The 16,259-nt window shown below is 43.3% G+C and overlaps 1 protein-coding gene across 1 annotated transcript in view; it reads left to right on the top strand.

Moving 5' to 3' along the window:
• Nucleotides 1-16,259, top strand: part of Tusp (WD40 superfamily protein Tusp) — a 177,216-nt gene that overhangs the window by 146,573 nt on the left and 14,384 nt on the right. Inside the window, exons 3-5 of the mRNA XM_075894476.1 lie at nucleotides 7,122-7,326; nucleotides 12,346-12,456; nucleotides 14,539-14,687. Of these exons, the coding sequence (XP_075750591.1) occupies nucleotides 7,122-7,326; nucleotides 12,346-12,456; nucleotides 14,539-14,687 (465 nt within the window). The remainder of the gene's footprint in view (nucleotides 1-7,121; nucleotides 7,327-12,345; nucleotides 12,457-14,538; nucleotides 14,688-16,259) is intronic.

The raw sequence follows: 16,259 nt of genomic DNA, 5'->3' as shown, positions 1-16,259 counted from the left end.
TAATCATATGGTGGTTTTGGGACGTTAAACGCCACATATCAATCAAGCTAGCGTAAGCGATCATTTATCACAAAGTGGGACCACCGGCTAGCCATCCTCTTGTAAACCAGCATTTGTTTCACATTGTTGACGCTTAAACTGTTTCTCCTGGTATTAGTGTCATTAAAGACACTTGAACCATTTTGTTGAATCCCAAAAACTTTTAAGCGCGTAGTATCTTTTTAAAAAAGCTGGAATGAACTTCAGCTTCATTAGCCAACATGTGGCCAATACGCACCAGCACTGCGAGATATGAGCCAGCTCTTGTGAGTAAATTAGGTAACTAAGTAAGGAAAGCTTATACCTTTCGAGACAGTTAAAAATGGGTCAGAAATGATCCTCGTCTGCAAAGGTATATGCATTTCTCCCTTCGCTAAATGTGCATCATACCCCGCCTCCGAAAGGGGTTCAGGTGGCCATTGTCTTCAAGATAAACTATTTATTCGCAGAAAACAAGACAGCGCCTGTAGTCTAATGGTATGCCACACTTTTTGTGCTCCACTTGCGCTCGCGTTTTTCCTACAGGCATGGTCGGAGATCCATAAACGTTGCTCTTCCTCCCATCTTTCACTCCACACAAATATTGCCGTTTTTGAGGATGGGAAATAAAACGTCCTCGAAGGAACGCGCAGTCTATGCAAGGACAAGATAAGTGCAGCATATATCGAGACTTCTTCTAACTTCTATCTTTTCCTTCTTAATGCAACTCTGTCGTCCTTGTAGATGTTGCGGACTGGAACTACAGAGATATGCGAAAAGAGCAGTCGCTTTGCTCCCGTGCTCACGGTTTCTCGCGCTTCAAGAGCGGGCCGCGCGCAGCGGTTTATCCTGCAGACTGCTCTTGCGGTACCCGGTCCCCTTTTATCTCTTAAAGCGCGTAGAACGTGCAAGGCATGCCAGCCCTGCTACGTTCGAAGGTTCCTAAAAAATAGAAAATAAAATACGAGCTTGAAAAAGTGGAGGGCGATGCGAGTGTCTCCTTCGAAGGATATTCATGTGCATTGTCGTGATATTTAGGGAGCCTATATTGTATTTTGTTTCCATTCTTCTTTAGTCGTTTAGTTTCTTTTACATGCTTTTTTTTTCTTTCTACGTTTCTGCCTGTTCCTAAGTCGACAAAAATTGGTCGCTCTCACCTTTCTTTTACGTGTAAATGAAACGGTTGTTTAAGAAGCCTGAAGAAGTGAGAAAGATATGATGCTATTCGAAAGTAACGGTGTGTCAGTTCGTCTGCTTGTTGAAGACTTAGAATCGTCAGTTCATTTTTACGACGCTCGTGCCTGAATTGTTTTCGCGCAAGTAACGCGCGTAACACCTTTCACCATTAACTGGCTTCGGGGACAGATTTTTCAAACGTGAATGCTTGACGTCCGTGCGAAGGACTTGCCTTACCAATAGTTATCATGCCACTGAAATTTATTGCGCGTGGCTGCGATGATGAAATACCAAGTTTGTGAACGCCCTCATATTATTCGTTAATGTGCGTACGGGTGAAGTCGTTTACATTTAAATGAAATGACTTTGAGATACGTTCTTCGATTCAAAGAGGTTGGACCCGTAATACATTTTTTATGCATACCATGCGCTTTTTTGCCTCAGTTCGTAGAAGTAATGTAGTGATTCTTTCTACTTGGAAGCTGCAAGGAAATATGGCAGGTCACTGGCGCGTTACTTAAGAAGCAAAATTTATTTATTTATTTATTTATTTATTAATTTGATTGGCATACACGGATGCACAAGGACACTGAGGAAAGAGGGAGAGAGTGAGCTGGCAACTGCCTTTTGGAGGGGCACAAAGCCTGCTCACTCTTTCGGGAGGAGGGAAGAAACAGAGGAAACACAGAATAGATGGGAGAAAGAGGAAAAAAGGTGAGAAAGAAAAAAAAAGTGACGAAGACTTCTACGAGTCAGTAAAAAATAAATAAAAATAACAAAACGTCTATTAACGGGTGGCCAGGTTCGTTTGGTTCATAAATGTAAGGGGAGCTCGGTGGGCCTGGTCGCGTCGGGAAGCACAACCACTCGGAAAGAGATAGTCGTCTAGGGTCGCGCACTTTAGTCCTAGGAACTTATATTCCTTAATCAGCAAAGACTGCTGCGTAGCAAATGTAGGACAGTGCACTACGAGATGCTCAGTGTTTCGCAGGAGCCACAAGCTGCGCACAACGTACTGTCCACAGGCCGTTGAAGGTGTAATCCTTCTCGCACCAGCACAGAGCCCACTCTTATAGTTTGTACAACAGCGCTTGTGAACGACGAGGCAAGCCACGGGCTCGAACACGGGGAGGGAACGATCCATTCACCACACGCTGGTCTGGGTGCTGCTTTAGAAGGTGTCGGCGTTTAAGCAGACGAGTGTTGTCCATCGTACATGAAATTCCCGGACAGTCACAGTCATCATGGTTGCATGACGAAGCAAGGCGATCCACTTCTTCATTGTCCGCAATGCCCCCGTGCGAAGGTCCCCACTGTGCAGCCAGGCATACTCCACGTGACAGAATATTGTTGATATATTCCGTGATACTGCTTAGAATAGGGCTGTTGGTCTCCTTTCTGGTGAGTCTGCTAAGGGCACCACGAGAGTCTGTGAGGATGACAACCTTCGATGCATGGTAACCCTTCTTGCACGTACTTAAGGGCGACATCAATCGCTGCTAGCTTGGTCGTCACCAACAAGCAAACAAACAAACGAAATACAGACACTGCGAAAAACGAATGCAATTGATCACAGAATTGAATTCTATAAACAGCCTATATGTGCAAACTGCAAATCGCAGCGCGCCCAAGCCATATGAAATAAACAGCACAAGCTGGGGCCTTTGGTTTAAAAGAAATAAAGAATACACGATATTCACAAACACACACACACACTCTTTCTCTCCTTTTCACGACCCTTCTTCTTTTCCTTCGCAAATTATTTTTGCGCAATACCAAAACACCGGCGCCGAAGAATTCAAAATGGCCCGCAACATAAATTTTCGAGATACCAATCGTGAAATAGCGTAGCCGGGGCTAAGTGCCCGAAAAAACGTGCAAATTCGAAAAAAAAATGTGTAGAACAGACGCTGCGACTGAGATAAACTCAGCCTAATTTTTCTTCGGATTTTTTTTTGGTAGGCGTATAGCATCGAGAAAGGACAAAATATTTGTTTTTAATTTCTTTTTGAATTCCGGAATGCTCTTCTCAGTGAGGCGGCATCAAATCACATAGAATGGAAGTGCAGTGGTGAGGTTTTGTGGCCTTTTGTGTCAACGGAAGATGGGAGAAAAAAACCTCAACGAACACAGATAACGGTTTTAGTTCTTCGTCTGCCTGTTCAGGGAAACACAATAGCGGCCTGCTTTTTTTTTTGCAATAAAAATACTTGAGGCGAAAAATCAGAACAACTTTATTTCCCTTTTTTTCTCCTCTCTTCGTTTTATCTTGGTATGAATGCGCACTTAAAAGGATTTTATTTGGTATTTTCCTTCAGTTTTCTAAAACTTTGTATAAAGAAAAGGTTGCTTCTCTTTTGAGTTCTTTGCTTATTTCCTTTTTTGTCTCTTTCATTTAAAATCAGTGGCCATGCTAGGCAGAGTTTTACCCATTTTACTTAAGATTTCAAACATCTTACCACCGCTTAAATATTTCTTTTTTTTTCTTTCTTTCTTTCTTTCTTTCTTTCTTTCTTCGTTTTTTCTTACATTTCTTTTTGTCTTTTTTTTACATTTCAGCCAGCATGTCTCTGTCTCTCTTTCTTACATTTCTCGCTGTCTCCCTTTAGTTACAATAGCTTGACTGTTATTCCCCATTTATTCCGCGTATCGAGAGTAAGCTAGTTGAGTCCTACTTCGTTCGTTTGTTTTATGATATTAAATGTTATTGTAGTCAAAGTAGTGTCTGTGAGGGTTTCTCCCCTTCAACCTAATGAACACAGTAAAAAAAAAAAGCCCTGTCTTCTCTTTAACAATCACTTTCCCTGACGCGTTTCTAAAGCACACGTTCTACACGCGGTATCGCTGATGAAAAATCGAAGCATCGCTCATGGATGAATAAAAATAAAGTCTTAATAAATGCCTCCCAGCCTGCCAAGTGCCGAAATGTCATTTGTGCCGTGTTTCCAGAAGCTCACAAGCTGCGGCGCCGTAATACGCAGGTGTTCTGCAGACGTTTTCCCCAACAAGCTTGAAGGAGTGTGCGTGACTCCTTTATCTGCAACTCGGCGTAGTCTACACGGGGCCGCCTTCGAGTACCGTCTTCTTCTTCTCCCTATCCATCAGCGTCGCTGATAAATGAAGCCACCCTCCGGACGTCTCCGGCGTTCGCTTCATCCGTTATCTCAGGCGCGTGCGGATTCCCTTGCGACTCCTTTTTCACGTGGCTGACGAAAAAGGTGCTCCCCGTGTCGACCTAGTTGCGTGCAGCACTGCAGGGCAGCCGAGTCGATCGGGCACAGCACTTAGTTGGCATAATCGTCTACTGAGTCCTCAGTGTAGGTTGTTACTAGTGTAGTGCAGATTCTCATCAGTGTATAAGGCAGAATGTTACTAGTGTTGTGTAGGTTTTTACTATTTTAGTATAGGTAGTTATTTGCCCAGCCGACACGGGCTCAACTTTTAGTTAGCGTAATTGTCGACGATGTCCCCACAGCAGGTTGTTACTGGTGTAGTGTTGATTGCCATTTGTGTATATAGGACAGATTCTTACTAGTGTTGTGTTGGTAGGTAGTTACTCAGATGACGTGGTACAGCTCTTAGATGGCGTAGACGTCTACAGTGTTTTCTCTGTTGTGCATAGCTTGTTACTGGCGCAGTGTAAGTTGTTATTAGGGTAGTGAAGGTAGTTACCAGTCGTGAGGATGCCCTCATGAGTAGTGTGCGCTTACGCCTTGCGTTAGCTGTGAACAACAAAATTTCTTCTAACTAGTAATAACACGGTACTTGAAGAACGGACAAAGTGATGGCTGTTGCTGCTCTAAAAGCTGATTGGTATAACATTCAGGCGTTCCGGGTACAAGAAGACAAGAACAAATTCACACTTTGTTACCTTTACCTGCGTACCAACCGAAGTAACCTGGAACCAAAAAAGAAAGAAACAGTAAGAAGAGGCGTGAGATAAAGAGGTAAAAATAGCTACTTATAACTGGGGCCACATACCCGTCCATCATTGCTCATTTCACAGTCACAGGCAACCATGACATCAGCCGGATTCCTAGAGGCACATGAGCGTTTTTTTTTTACTATTTCGTGCTAGTGTTTTCTCATCCTTTTTTTCATATTTTCAGCTATTTTCTCTGAACCAACATCTAACATCGCGGAAGAAGACCCTGCTTTTAGTTTACAACGAAAACTGACACTGCACGTTCCCAGTGTTTCTTCGTTTGTTTCTCTACATATCCTTGTCGAGCTCGGTGCAAAGAGGCACACGCGTATTCCAGAGGTTCGTAATTAAGACAACCGTCCCCAATCCATCACATCTACAACAGATGGTTCTTCGTAATGCTCTAATGACCCCCAAGAATCGGCAGATTAATATTACACCGTAACGACGTTATCTATCAAGCTCAAGTGAACACAAGGCCACCGGTGATCACGCTCAACTGCACAGAAAGGTTCAGACAATGTTGCAACTGAGGAACAGAATTCGCTGTTTTGCACGTGTTTGTGTGTACACACTTTTTTACCCTTGATGAAGACAGTAACTGCCGCTAGGTAGCAACACTTTCGCACCCACTCTGGCAGCTGCCGCAAATTGGCTGCGGCAGGACTCCCCGCTCCATAGCCTGGCTATACTATTCTCACAGTGTGCGCGGGTAGAGATGGATCGATGGGAACGCCAGCATAATGTTGCACCGCCGTTCATCATCTGTCGGCAGACGAGGCACAGTCCGCAGCGCTAGGCGCACCTCCTTCCTTCGCGCCTACACAACGCCCTACACTATGAAACGGCGCAAAACAAACCTACAGGACAAGCCTCCGTCCGCAGGTAACAAGACACACGTTTAGAAGATCATCTCGTAAAAAAAAACTTTTCGCGGTGCATTGTAAGAGGCATCGAAACTGAAACGCCGGGGTAAGTAAGTTCGTGGAAGAGCGTGGCTTAGTGCATATATCGCTGGCCGCAGCGCATCAACCACGCCTAGTAACCGACCTGGCAACGCTTGAGCGAACGGGTGAAGTATTCGCGCGTGATGCGCGTGTGTTGTTGTGAAGCACACGCTGGCGTCAATGAAGCGGCTCAGCACCCGAGGTACAGGGCCGGGTTGAGCTCAGCGGAATCGCTGTTTCGCGATAGAAGTTTTGTCGAAAGCTCACGTCTGTTTAGTTTTGCAACGATTGCAAAACTCCATAAAAACTTTGTAAAAAAAAACTGTGGTACGCAGGCCTTATTCGTTTGAGAGCGCCGAATAACCATGCTGTTTTTTTCTTAAAAAAATATATTACCAAATGAACAGTCTGTGTCGCGCTTCTGCTTTATGTTGATTATCACAAATGTTTAAGCATCTTGAAGGTCACTGCACGAACGTGTAGTGAGGTCACGGTGTCATATGGGGGAAAAGTCTTCTATCAGAAGTTCACAAAAGATACCATGAGGACTATCAAGGCCGCATAAAAACTAGATCAGCACTATAGTGTTTCGAGATAAAAAACAATGTCTTACGCGTGGAATCGTTCGTAAGTGGAAGTTCTGAACAATCACGATGCAGCGCCCGCCCAGCGATGCCGATTGCCAATGGGTATTGGTTATTGAAACCAAACTGGCTTGATGCCATTTTCTTTTTTGATTGTGTAATAATTACAATATCTGAAGTTTGAAGTGAAAAAATGCAATATAATTATGAAGCATGGCGTAGTGAAGGAGTCCGGAAATTTCGACCATCTGATATGCTTTAACATGCACTAATATCGCACAGAACGTGGGCTTTTGGCATTTATTCTGGATCAAAATGCGGCCGTAGGGACCGAAATTGAACCCGCGACCTTCCGGTTTCTTGCTTTAAGTTGACTGTTTGATGTCGCGGCTCTTGTTATTCCCGCTTTGATGCCAGTGCCCCTCGCACTCTTGCTGAAGAGCGCATTCTTTTTTTTTAACCTAACTGCAGGTGTTGTTCGGCACATCGAACGGGCAGATCCTGGTGAACGACATGCACGGCGAGCTGGTGGCTCAGGTGACCCTGAACGAGGACGCCGCCATCGTTGCCATGGCGTGGTCCTGCGAGAAGTTCAAGATGGAAGAGGCAGATGACGACAACAGCCGAACAGCGGCGGCCTCCAATGGAGACGCCTCCTCCGTCCCGCCCGCGCAGGGTAGGCAGGGGTCGTGCTTCTTTTGGACGCTTCAACAACTCTGATTACAACAGAATCGAAAGTTGGGCTAGTTGGATATGCATGGTATAACTGTCAGTTCAAGCGCACGAATAAACAGAAAGGAAGAGAAGACAAGCGCTTCAGGAGAAAGGAAGAGAGGACAAGATAATCTGTCTTCTTTTACCCTGTGTTCTCGATGTGCCACGGGTGTACTTTTTTGCCTGCACACGCATGCGTTGTTTTTTTGCCTGTATATATATTCTGCCCTTTCTAATAAACAGTTTAGTTGCGAGAAGCGCTTGTCCTCTCTTAATTTCTGTTTATTCGTGCGCTTGAACTAACAGTTAAACTCTGTTTAGTTGAGCAAAAAAAAAGTTCGACAGCTCTGGTTCACGGACAGTGATGAAACTGCAAAGCTTGTGACGTGCAATGGGGTCGAAGAAAGTTGAAACGAATGCTTTTGCGGAAGTGGGATCAAGTGGGAATGAAATTTATGGACGAAGTGGGAGGAATGAGGAACAGCACATACCCGTGGTTGGATTTACTTTCTTTCTGAAGGTAAATCCTATTACGATTTACTATCTATACGACAGCCCCCGGACATGATAGTCTCGACTGAAAACAGTTTCGCTGTGAAAGCGTAAAAATGGTGTCGCAGTCAACACTGACCATTACCGCCGACTTTGTTAGCACGTTTTCCACTCACATTATCGAAGTGTGAATGGAAGCGGGGAGGGAGAAACCGGAATTGGGAGGAAGCAACCACGTCCCCCTCATCTTCTAGAGAGTGTGCAATGTCCACCCCGTGCTGCTACTCCGTCCGACTTGTGCCATTGTTGTTTAAAGAGCAGGGTTATGGCCACCCAGCCTTTTGAGGATGACGTTCAAAGTATCGTCACGCTCTTAAGTAGTGGATATCGTGTATTGGACACAGGAGAAGACAAAAGGTAACAGTGATGCAGAGGACAGAAAATTTCACGCAAGAATCCTCCCGTTGCTCTGAAGGAAATTGCGAGAGGCATATCGTCGCCTTGGTTTCATTTTTTTTGCGTATTTTGGAAAGCATGTGTTTTGAACTCTACCATTGGTTAGAGGGGGGGTGGGGTGCCATAGTACTTTTGCGCCACTAATGGGCAGCATGGCGCCCGCCTATGCACATTGCTCTCATTAGTGCCGGTTATGTAAAGGTTTTGGTAGTGGTTTATGTGCGTTCTAAAAAAAATAAAACCCTAACCTGAAAGAACCTCGTTACGCCCGCGCACCAAAGCCAACATTTACACCAAAGTCAACATTTATCTCAGCATCTCACGCAATGTGGAGTCTCTCAAAAAAAGCTGCGCCGTGCACGTGAACTTGCACGCAGTAAACTATCTAGGTGATGCAGGCTTTACTTTACGAGTGACTTGCATGGCTGAAAACGATCTCCATGTCCAACTTAGCGTATCTCGGCGCCTATTTTTACGACAGTGGATTGATAAAATTTGATAGGGTGTCAATGTACGTTGCAGTATTATTAAAAAAAAAAACTTTTCAACTACCCGGTTTATTCGTGGAAGTATGTGGTCATAGAAGCTCGGGAATAGTCTCTCATAGTTCTACGCACTGAAAGCGAAATAAAAACTTAATTGCTTTATATTTATTAACAGTGAGCTAAAATCAAATGCTTCTCAATATTCGAGTGTGTGATATGAGTGTCGTTGTCTTCGCAGAATGAATGCCCACAGCTCTCCCTTCCCTTGAGCACGTGAAGTTTTGCAGTATGCATTTCGCAGCCTGCTTACGTTTATCTCAAAAACATGCAGACACATCTTCGTTCTTTATTGATTTCATGGAGGTACTCTAATAAGATTCTATCAGCGCGTCTCTCATAATCATATGGTAATTTTGGACGTTAAACCCCACACATCATCAAGCATCTATCAGCGTTCTTCCTTCACGGTAACGCTGTTGCAATGCATGCACAAACGAGTAGAAATGCACATACTGCAGGTCTCTCTTATATATTTTTTATTGTCTTACTTGCCTTACTTACTGGCAGGCGTATGAAGCAACAGATGTGATTTATCTTGGCTGCTAAAGAAAAAAAATACAAGGAAAGATCAATACTCGTTGGGGCGTCGGGTGCTGTGCAGACTTTAAACCAAGTTGTTTTCTGCCTGCAAAACTTATTTTGAGATAGGCACGGCAGTTCACCAAATGAATAACTCGCTCGAACAGATTCGTATGGTATTTTTATGTCCCTGCAAAAAAAAAAGCTCTTTTGTGCTCTGTTTGGCATGCACGATCTATTTCGCAGAGATTCAAGTTTACTTAAGTATACGGTACTCCCACAGACTTGGTGTTATTTTTTGGATTCTTAAAAAAAAACTCGCGTGGTGAATTGCCAAAATACGATCCATCTACGTCGTTCTATAAAAAACAAATTTTAAAAAGTCGTATTGAAGTATGAAAGTTGGGATATGCAGTCACTTTATCAAAAAAAAAAAGCTGCGGCTATCTTCTGCAGCCATAAGTCTGCATAGAATATCTTGATTAATTTGGAAGCGGAAACTATTGCGCGAAGGCTGACGCAGGTGATGACGCAAGTGCCGCCTCGGGAGGCAGGCTTCATGTAAACGCTCTCAACGAATATTTCAAGCAAAGAGAGAGAGAGAGAGAGAAAACATTTATTGAATGAAGCTTTTGAGTGAAGGTGGGAGGGTGCCTTATTCCAGGAACCCCCTGGCTTGGACAGCCCACCAGGCTCGAGCGACTAGTTGACGCTGCTCGTTCAGATCCGGCTGGGAGATCGCAGCCTCCCACACTTCACTGAGAAGGTCTTGGTCCGCATCTGGTGCTGCTGCTTGTAGTCTTGGGATGCTTACTTTGCATTGCAGTAGGAGGTGCGCCAGAGTGTCTGCCACATTGCAGTGAGGACATATGTAGCTGTGCAACGTTGGCCTCATATGGTGCAATTGTACGCTGGGGTGAACGTGTTGCTTTGAAGACGCCTGTAGTCAGTGCCTTCGTCTCTTGTAAGCAGAGTTCAAACTTCTAGCACTAGAACCACGCATAAAGATAGCTCGGGAAGCCTGTAAAACTTCAAAATGATTTCGAGCTAGATTGACTAGATGAGCATCTAGTATTTCTTTACAAAGTTTAGTCTCACAGCTTTCGATGCACCAACTATACTTCGATACAGTTTTATAACATTTGTTGTCTTTGCAATTCGTGAGGCAGTGTAACGCATTGATACACTAAAAATTCGGCAGATCCCACGTACCTTGGGAATCGATGTTATGTGAAGCATGCGGATGGAAGATGAACTGTTTTTTTTTTATTGAGCGAGACGTTATGAAGTGGTGCTAAATATGTGTGAGAATCCACGCACGCACGTACGTTAAAAACCTGCTTATGTTTTATATTAGTAGTTGTTTACAGTTCAGTAACGATGCCAACAGCAACATGGATATTAGAAACACCAGAAGTGGTAAGCTGATATGAAGCGGTGGCGTTTGCGCTGGTACGCGCGAGGATAATAGCCGTCAACACTGCCACACCAATCAACTTCAGGGGATAGCGCCTAACTATAATTCACGTTAACCCGGCATGACGACTGTATTATAGCAGTACATATGAAATGTTAATAAAATCGTATAGCCAGTACTGCAACCACAATTGACTTTACACGTACGTTAGGCTCTCTTTGAAGTATATCCGAGGCCGGGCGTGGCTATCTGGTAGACTACTCCATCGCCACGCAGAATGCTAGGATTTGACTCCTGCTGGGGCACTGACTTTTATTGTTGGCATTCGTGTGGTCAACGCTTCCTATGGCAGCTATTTCTTAATGCTCATGCGTTAAAGTTACCCACGTGTGTTCTCACCATTCCTGGGTAGATATAAAATGTCTATCACCTGTGACACATACCCGCCCCCGGGTATGTGCCACTGTTTTTTGAAAAGTGTTTGTTGACGTACGCGACGATAATGTTACATCATTCATGTCATGACCAGCGAGTCCTATTCGACAAACCACATTTCCCTCCAGTGCTTAATTTTGGTGTACTCCAGATTAAGGGGGTGATCATGAGAGCACCCAGACATAGTAGAACAGACAGACATACATACAGACGGACGCATGGACGGACGGATTGAGAGATTGATAGATTTATCCCAAGAAATACAATCGTTTTTAAAGGTCCGCTTATCGAAACATCGGCTCCAGTGACACTCCGTGCTCACGAATTTTCATCTCTACGAGAATACTTAAAAAAAACAAATAATAATAATAATAATAATAATAATAATAATAATAATAATAATAATAATAATAATAATAATAATAATAAATTATTATTATTATTATTATTATTATTATTATTATTATTATTATTATTATTATTATTATTATTATTATTATTATTATTATTATTATTATTATTATTATTATTATTATTATTATTATTATTATTATTATTATTATTATTATTATTATTATTATTATTATTAATTTGGCTTTTACGTCCACACCTCACCTGGTAAAACCACTACTAAGCAAAGCAACTAATTGTCACATATCGCTAACATTCGGAAAGAAAAAGAAAAGTTCCAAATCTACGCCAGTAATTCTGCTTGGTAGTATTAAAAAAAAAGAGTTCATATGTGTCCCACTTCGAGGTAATGAACGAACCATCTTCAAATAGTGTCGTAATATCTTTGATTTCCATGCACTTCTCGTTAAATGCCTGGGGTACTGTTAATAAACGTCTGTACCTTACATAATCTTTCTACATTATTACTCTTTGATACCGACAAGAAAGGAGGTTGCCTTTGCACCAGAGACGATCATACGTTCAGGGCATGCATATTAGTGGGTTTTTGCGTTTCCCGGTGCAGCCAACTACTCGGTTTTCGGAGGGAGAAAATTTGATGCCAGGTATTTATATAGCAGTGATAGAGCGAGAGTCAAAGGTTACAGGCACCGATCATGAAATAACTTTTTTTCCTTGGTTTCTTTTTCTCTGTCCCGACACGCAGCTTCCGAATCCAAGCTATCCGTCCTGGCCGTTTGCTTCAGCAACGGAGCCATTCACGTCATGAAGAATTACGACGACATCTCGCCTACTATCATCAACACCGGTCTCAAAGGTATGGAAATTAAACGTTCATTTGAGGCACCGCCATCCTAATCGACGGAGATTGGGAAGGGAGAGGGATTAATCCCCTCTTCCCACACCTCGCCTGGTGAAAACTGCTGGACTTTAAATAAAGTTCATTCATTTATTCTTTAATTATTTAATTAATTAATTAATTAATTAATTGCATATACATACTAGGTGTCGTTTCAAGCGGCACTGTCGATCTAAGCACCATTACCCATCAGTGGATTCACTCTTCCTCAATTAAGTGAATACTCGAAGTGAATATGAAGTGATTATTCACTGCGAGCTCCATGGCTCTTGATATAGTTATTTTTGCTGAGGCGATTTCTTCATATTTTTATACAATATTATTTCGTTGTTTTTTTTAATTACAATGACTCGAGCCTCTGCGCAGGTCAGTATAAAACAATGTGAAACTCTTTGAACTCTTTGCCGTAGTAGGGCTTTGCCACAGTAATGGTATACTTGCAAAAAAGCACGCTTTAGAGGCTAAAAAAGTCAACACTGGAACTTGGGCATGTTTGTAGTCCATCTTCACACCTATAGCTCACAGAAGAGAGAAAGTACAGAGATACGACGCTAACTTCTAACAAACGATTCCCTTTACGAAGTATCACAACTAAATATATAGAAATTAGGTGGCAACGTGCTCAGGCGCGTTCGTGTGAGATTGGAAATTGTGAAGATACGAAGCAGATTAGAAGATACGAAAGATACGAAGGCAAATATAACGGAGAAGGGCAGAGAACGAAACAATTGCGAAAGTACTGGGGCACCACGAAAAGCCTCGAACAGTCTGGTCCAATTGAGATGGAGTGACTGAAACGTAAATGCAGGGTAATACCATATATCTACGACGTCTCACACAGTCTGAGGATGATGGGCAGTGACCCAAATGTAAGGCTGATCTTTTCTGCCCCGAAGAAGCTGTCCCACTTGTGCAAGGTTCGCTACTGTGGCTCCGAGAAACACGGTTGCCTTAAAAGTACAAAGAAAGTGTAAGAACTACGTCGTATATATGAGCTTCCGTTGTCTTGTGGCAAAGAAAGAGAGAAAGAGACAAAGCAAAGACGGAAAGGTTAACCAGAGGAACACTCTGGTTAACCCTGTGCTTTCGAAGAGGAAAAAATAGGTGCAAAATAACGAAAGAGAAATAGAAGAGTTTATGACAGTAAAAAAAAAAAAAGTAGTGACTGGATCTGAGTACTTTGCAGCAGCATCATTCGCGAACAGACACTGTTTGTCTGGCAATTCAGTTGTTTGCAGAAACCGCAAAAACTCCATCAGAGTGGCTCGTGATGCGGGCCTGGCTGATCAGGGCACCAGGATTTTGTTCGCTGTTATGTGGCGGTTGTACAGCTGGCTTTGTGCATTGGACAAACGGGTAGGTGCGCGGATGACAGAACGGCAAAAGATGCGTGAGCACGTGAATGATGGGCGGGCTGAAAACGCAAGCCATCTCGCTGTTGACTGCAAGAACTGTGGAGGTGTCTACATCTATTCACAGTGTAATGTAACAGAACGATGCTCTGCGCAGAAAACACGGGAACTTCTCGAGGTACTGAAGATTGCTAACTTGGGGTAAGTGCGATAGTGCGCCTTCAATTGAGCTGTCAACAAAAAAAAAATACATTTTCATAGCGTGATTCTAAAAGTGACTTAACGAAGATGGTTGTTCAGTGTGTCTTAGTAGTCTTGTAATTATTTTTTTTTTTGCTTCACCTCGATGTTATCTTCGTCTTCATACCTGTCACATGTCTTAGAAGCTTTACGCCCGTAGATATGCCACTGCGTGCCTTCATACCTTATTCCTGTACATTTCGTTGCATTGCTTCGTAAAACAGATCATTTGTTGGAAGTATGCACTGCCTTCACGTCGTGCTTCTGTAGCTTGTTCTTTCTGTCTATTACAGGTGTTAAGACAGTTGAAAGAAAGAGAGAATGGACACATGCGTCCTACACGACTGCGAAACCAGCTGAATAAAATGCACAACGTTCAGAAGCTCATTTATTTGATTGCCTAACAACGTAGACGGAAAGAAAATAGCATTCAAAATTTTTTTCGCAGACATCAAAGTGGAATGGTCTAACAGTGGTGAAGTACTCGCTGTCGCCGGCGTCGCATCGGAGTCTACCGACGGGGACTGCCGGAATCGCATCCACTTCTACACGGACGCAGGACTGCTTCGTTTTGTGGCCTCCATACCGTACACACAGGTAACGTATAGTCACGTTATAAAATGAATGTGATAAACAGTTTGTTGTACGCATTCTAAGAGTCTGATAGTTTTTCCACGTGAAGTGTATAGCATGTCCCGTCATTGTACGGAGTGTATGCAAGTTTACCACCATCGTCATGATTTTTAACCTACTGAGGTAAGCTGCAGGATGACAATCTCTCCCAGTGATCTCCCGCTTACCCTATCCCATGTGAGCTGATTCCATAGCATCCCCGCGAACGTTTTAGTTACGTCATTCTATTTAACTCTCTGCCTTCCTAAACTGTGTTTCCCATCCCTTGGTAACCAGTCTGTTGCTTTGTCTGTTTTACCTATTGTCCCGCCGCGGTGGTCTAGTGGCTAAGGTACTCGGCTGCTGACCTGAAGGTCGCGGGATCGAATCCCGGTGCGGCGGCTGCATTTCCGATAAAGGCGGAAAAGCTGTAGGCCCGTGTGCTCAGATTTGGGTGCACGTTAAAGAACCACAGGTGGTCGAAATTTTCGTAGCCCTTCACTATGGCGTCTCTCATAATCATATCGTGGTTTTAGGATGTTAAACCCCACAAATCCATCTTTACCCCTTACGTGGTCAGCCCAAGCCCATTTTTTTCGCTTGAGGTCAACTAAAATATCCGTTGAACCTGTTTGGTTCCTAAAAAAATAGTGATATGATTAAGTACCAAACTGCACTACCACTTTATTTCGTGTTGTACATATAGCGCATTCAAAAACGAAATGAACGAAGAAGGAGAATGGCGATTTGGGCTAGTTGGTTTGAATTCGTGTTGCCTCGCGCTCGTGTTGTCCTCTTTGCCTTCCGTGCCTCGACTTTCGTCTGTTTCTTCTAGCACCTTCGTGCTCGCGCTGCACCCCCTTTTATCATGAAAGAAGAAGGATGCTGCGCTTCCCGAACCTTCAATGCTATCATTACTGATTCGAGTGCCTTAATTTAAGAACAAAAATTACACTGATTCTGTTCAACGCATTCGTAGACGCCGCACATAGAAAGGTAGCCCCACCTATCGACAGAAGCGGCAACTGCGCTTCGCATAGCGTGACCTTCGAGATCGGGCAGTGCGCTGTAGACAGCAAAAGACATGCGACTTCTGAGGCCGTTTGATCTTCATCGCAGGCTGTGTCTTCAAGCAGGAGCTAGAAAATGTCCCTCAGCCTCGCTGTCCACCACTTAACGCCCAAACTAATTAGCCGCAAGTTCTTCATTTTGCACTGGTTTAAGATACCGTGACAACATCAGATGAGATAGGAAACTGTCCATAAAGCATTCTTAGTGGCTCGAAATCCTGTTCATTCATACGAAAGTAATGCTAGGGGATTGAAAAAAATTTTTCAATTCAGAGCTGAACTGAAGTAAAGTAGAGTTCTGCGCGAGTTGGTATACATTGTCGTCGAAGCCATTGGGTCCTGTTTCCTTCGTGCTACGCTTCGACATGAACAATTAAAATCTATTGCTTTTTCCTCAAAGTTTGCCATGTAAGCTTTAAATTAGGTGTTAACGATCATTTCCTTCAGGTGGAAATAAGTTACCATACCAACGTACAGTTATATTTAT

The sequence above is a fragment of the Rhipicephalus microplus genome, chromosome 5, assembly GCF_043290135.1.
Source record: "Rhipicephalus microplus isolate Deutch F79 chromosome 5, USDA_Rmic, whole genome shotgun sequence".
Lineage (NCBI taxonomy): Eukaryota > Metazoa > Arthropoda > Arachnida > Ixodida > Ixodidae > Rhipicephalus > Rhipicephalus microplus.
This window is presented reverse-complemented; position numbering and strand designations above follow the sequence as displayed.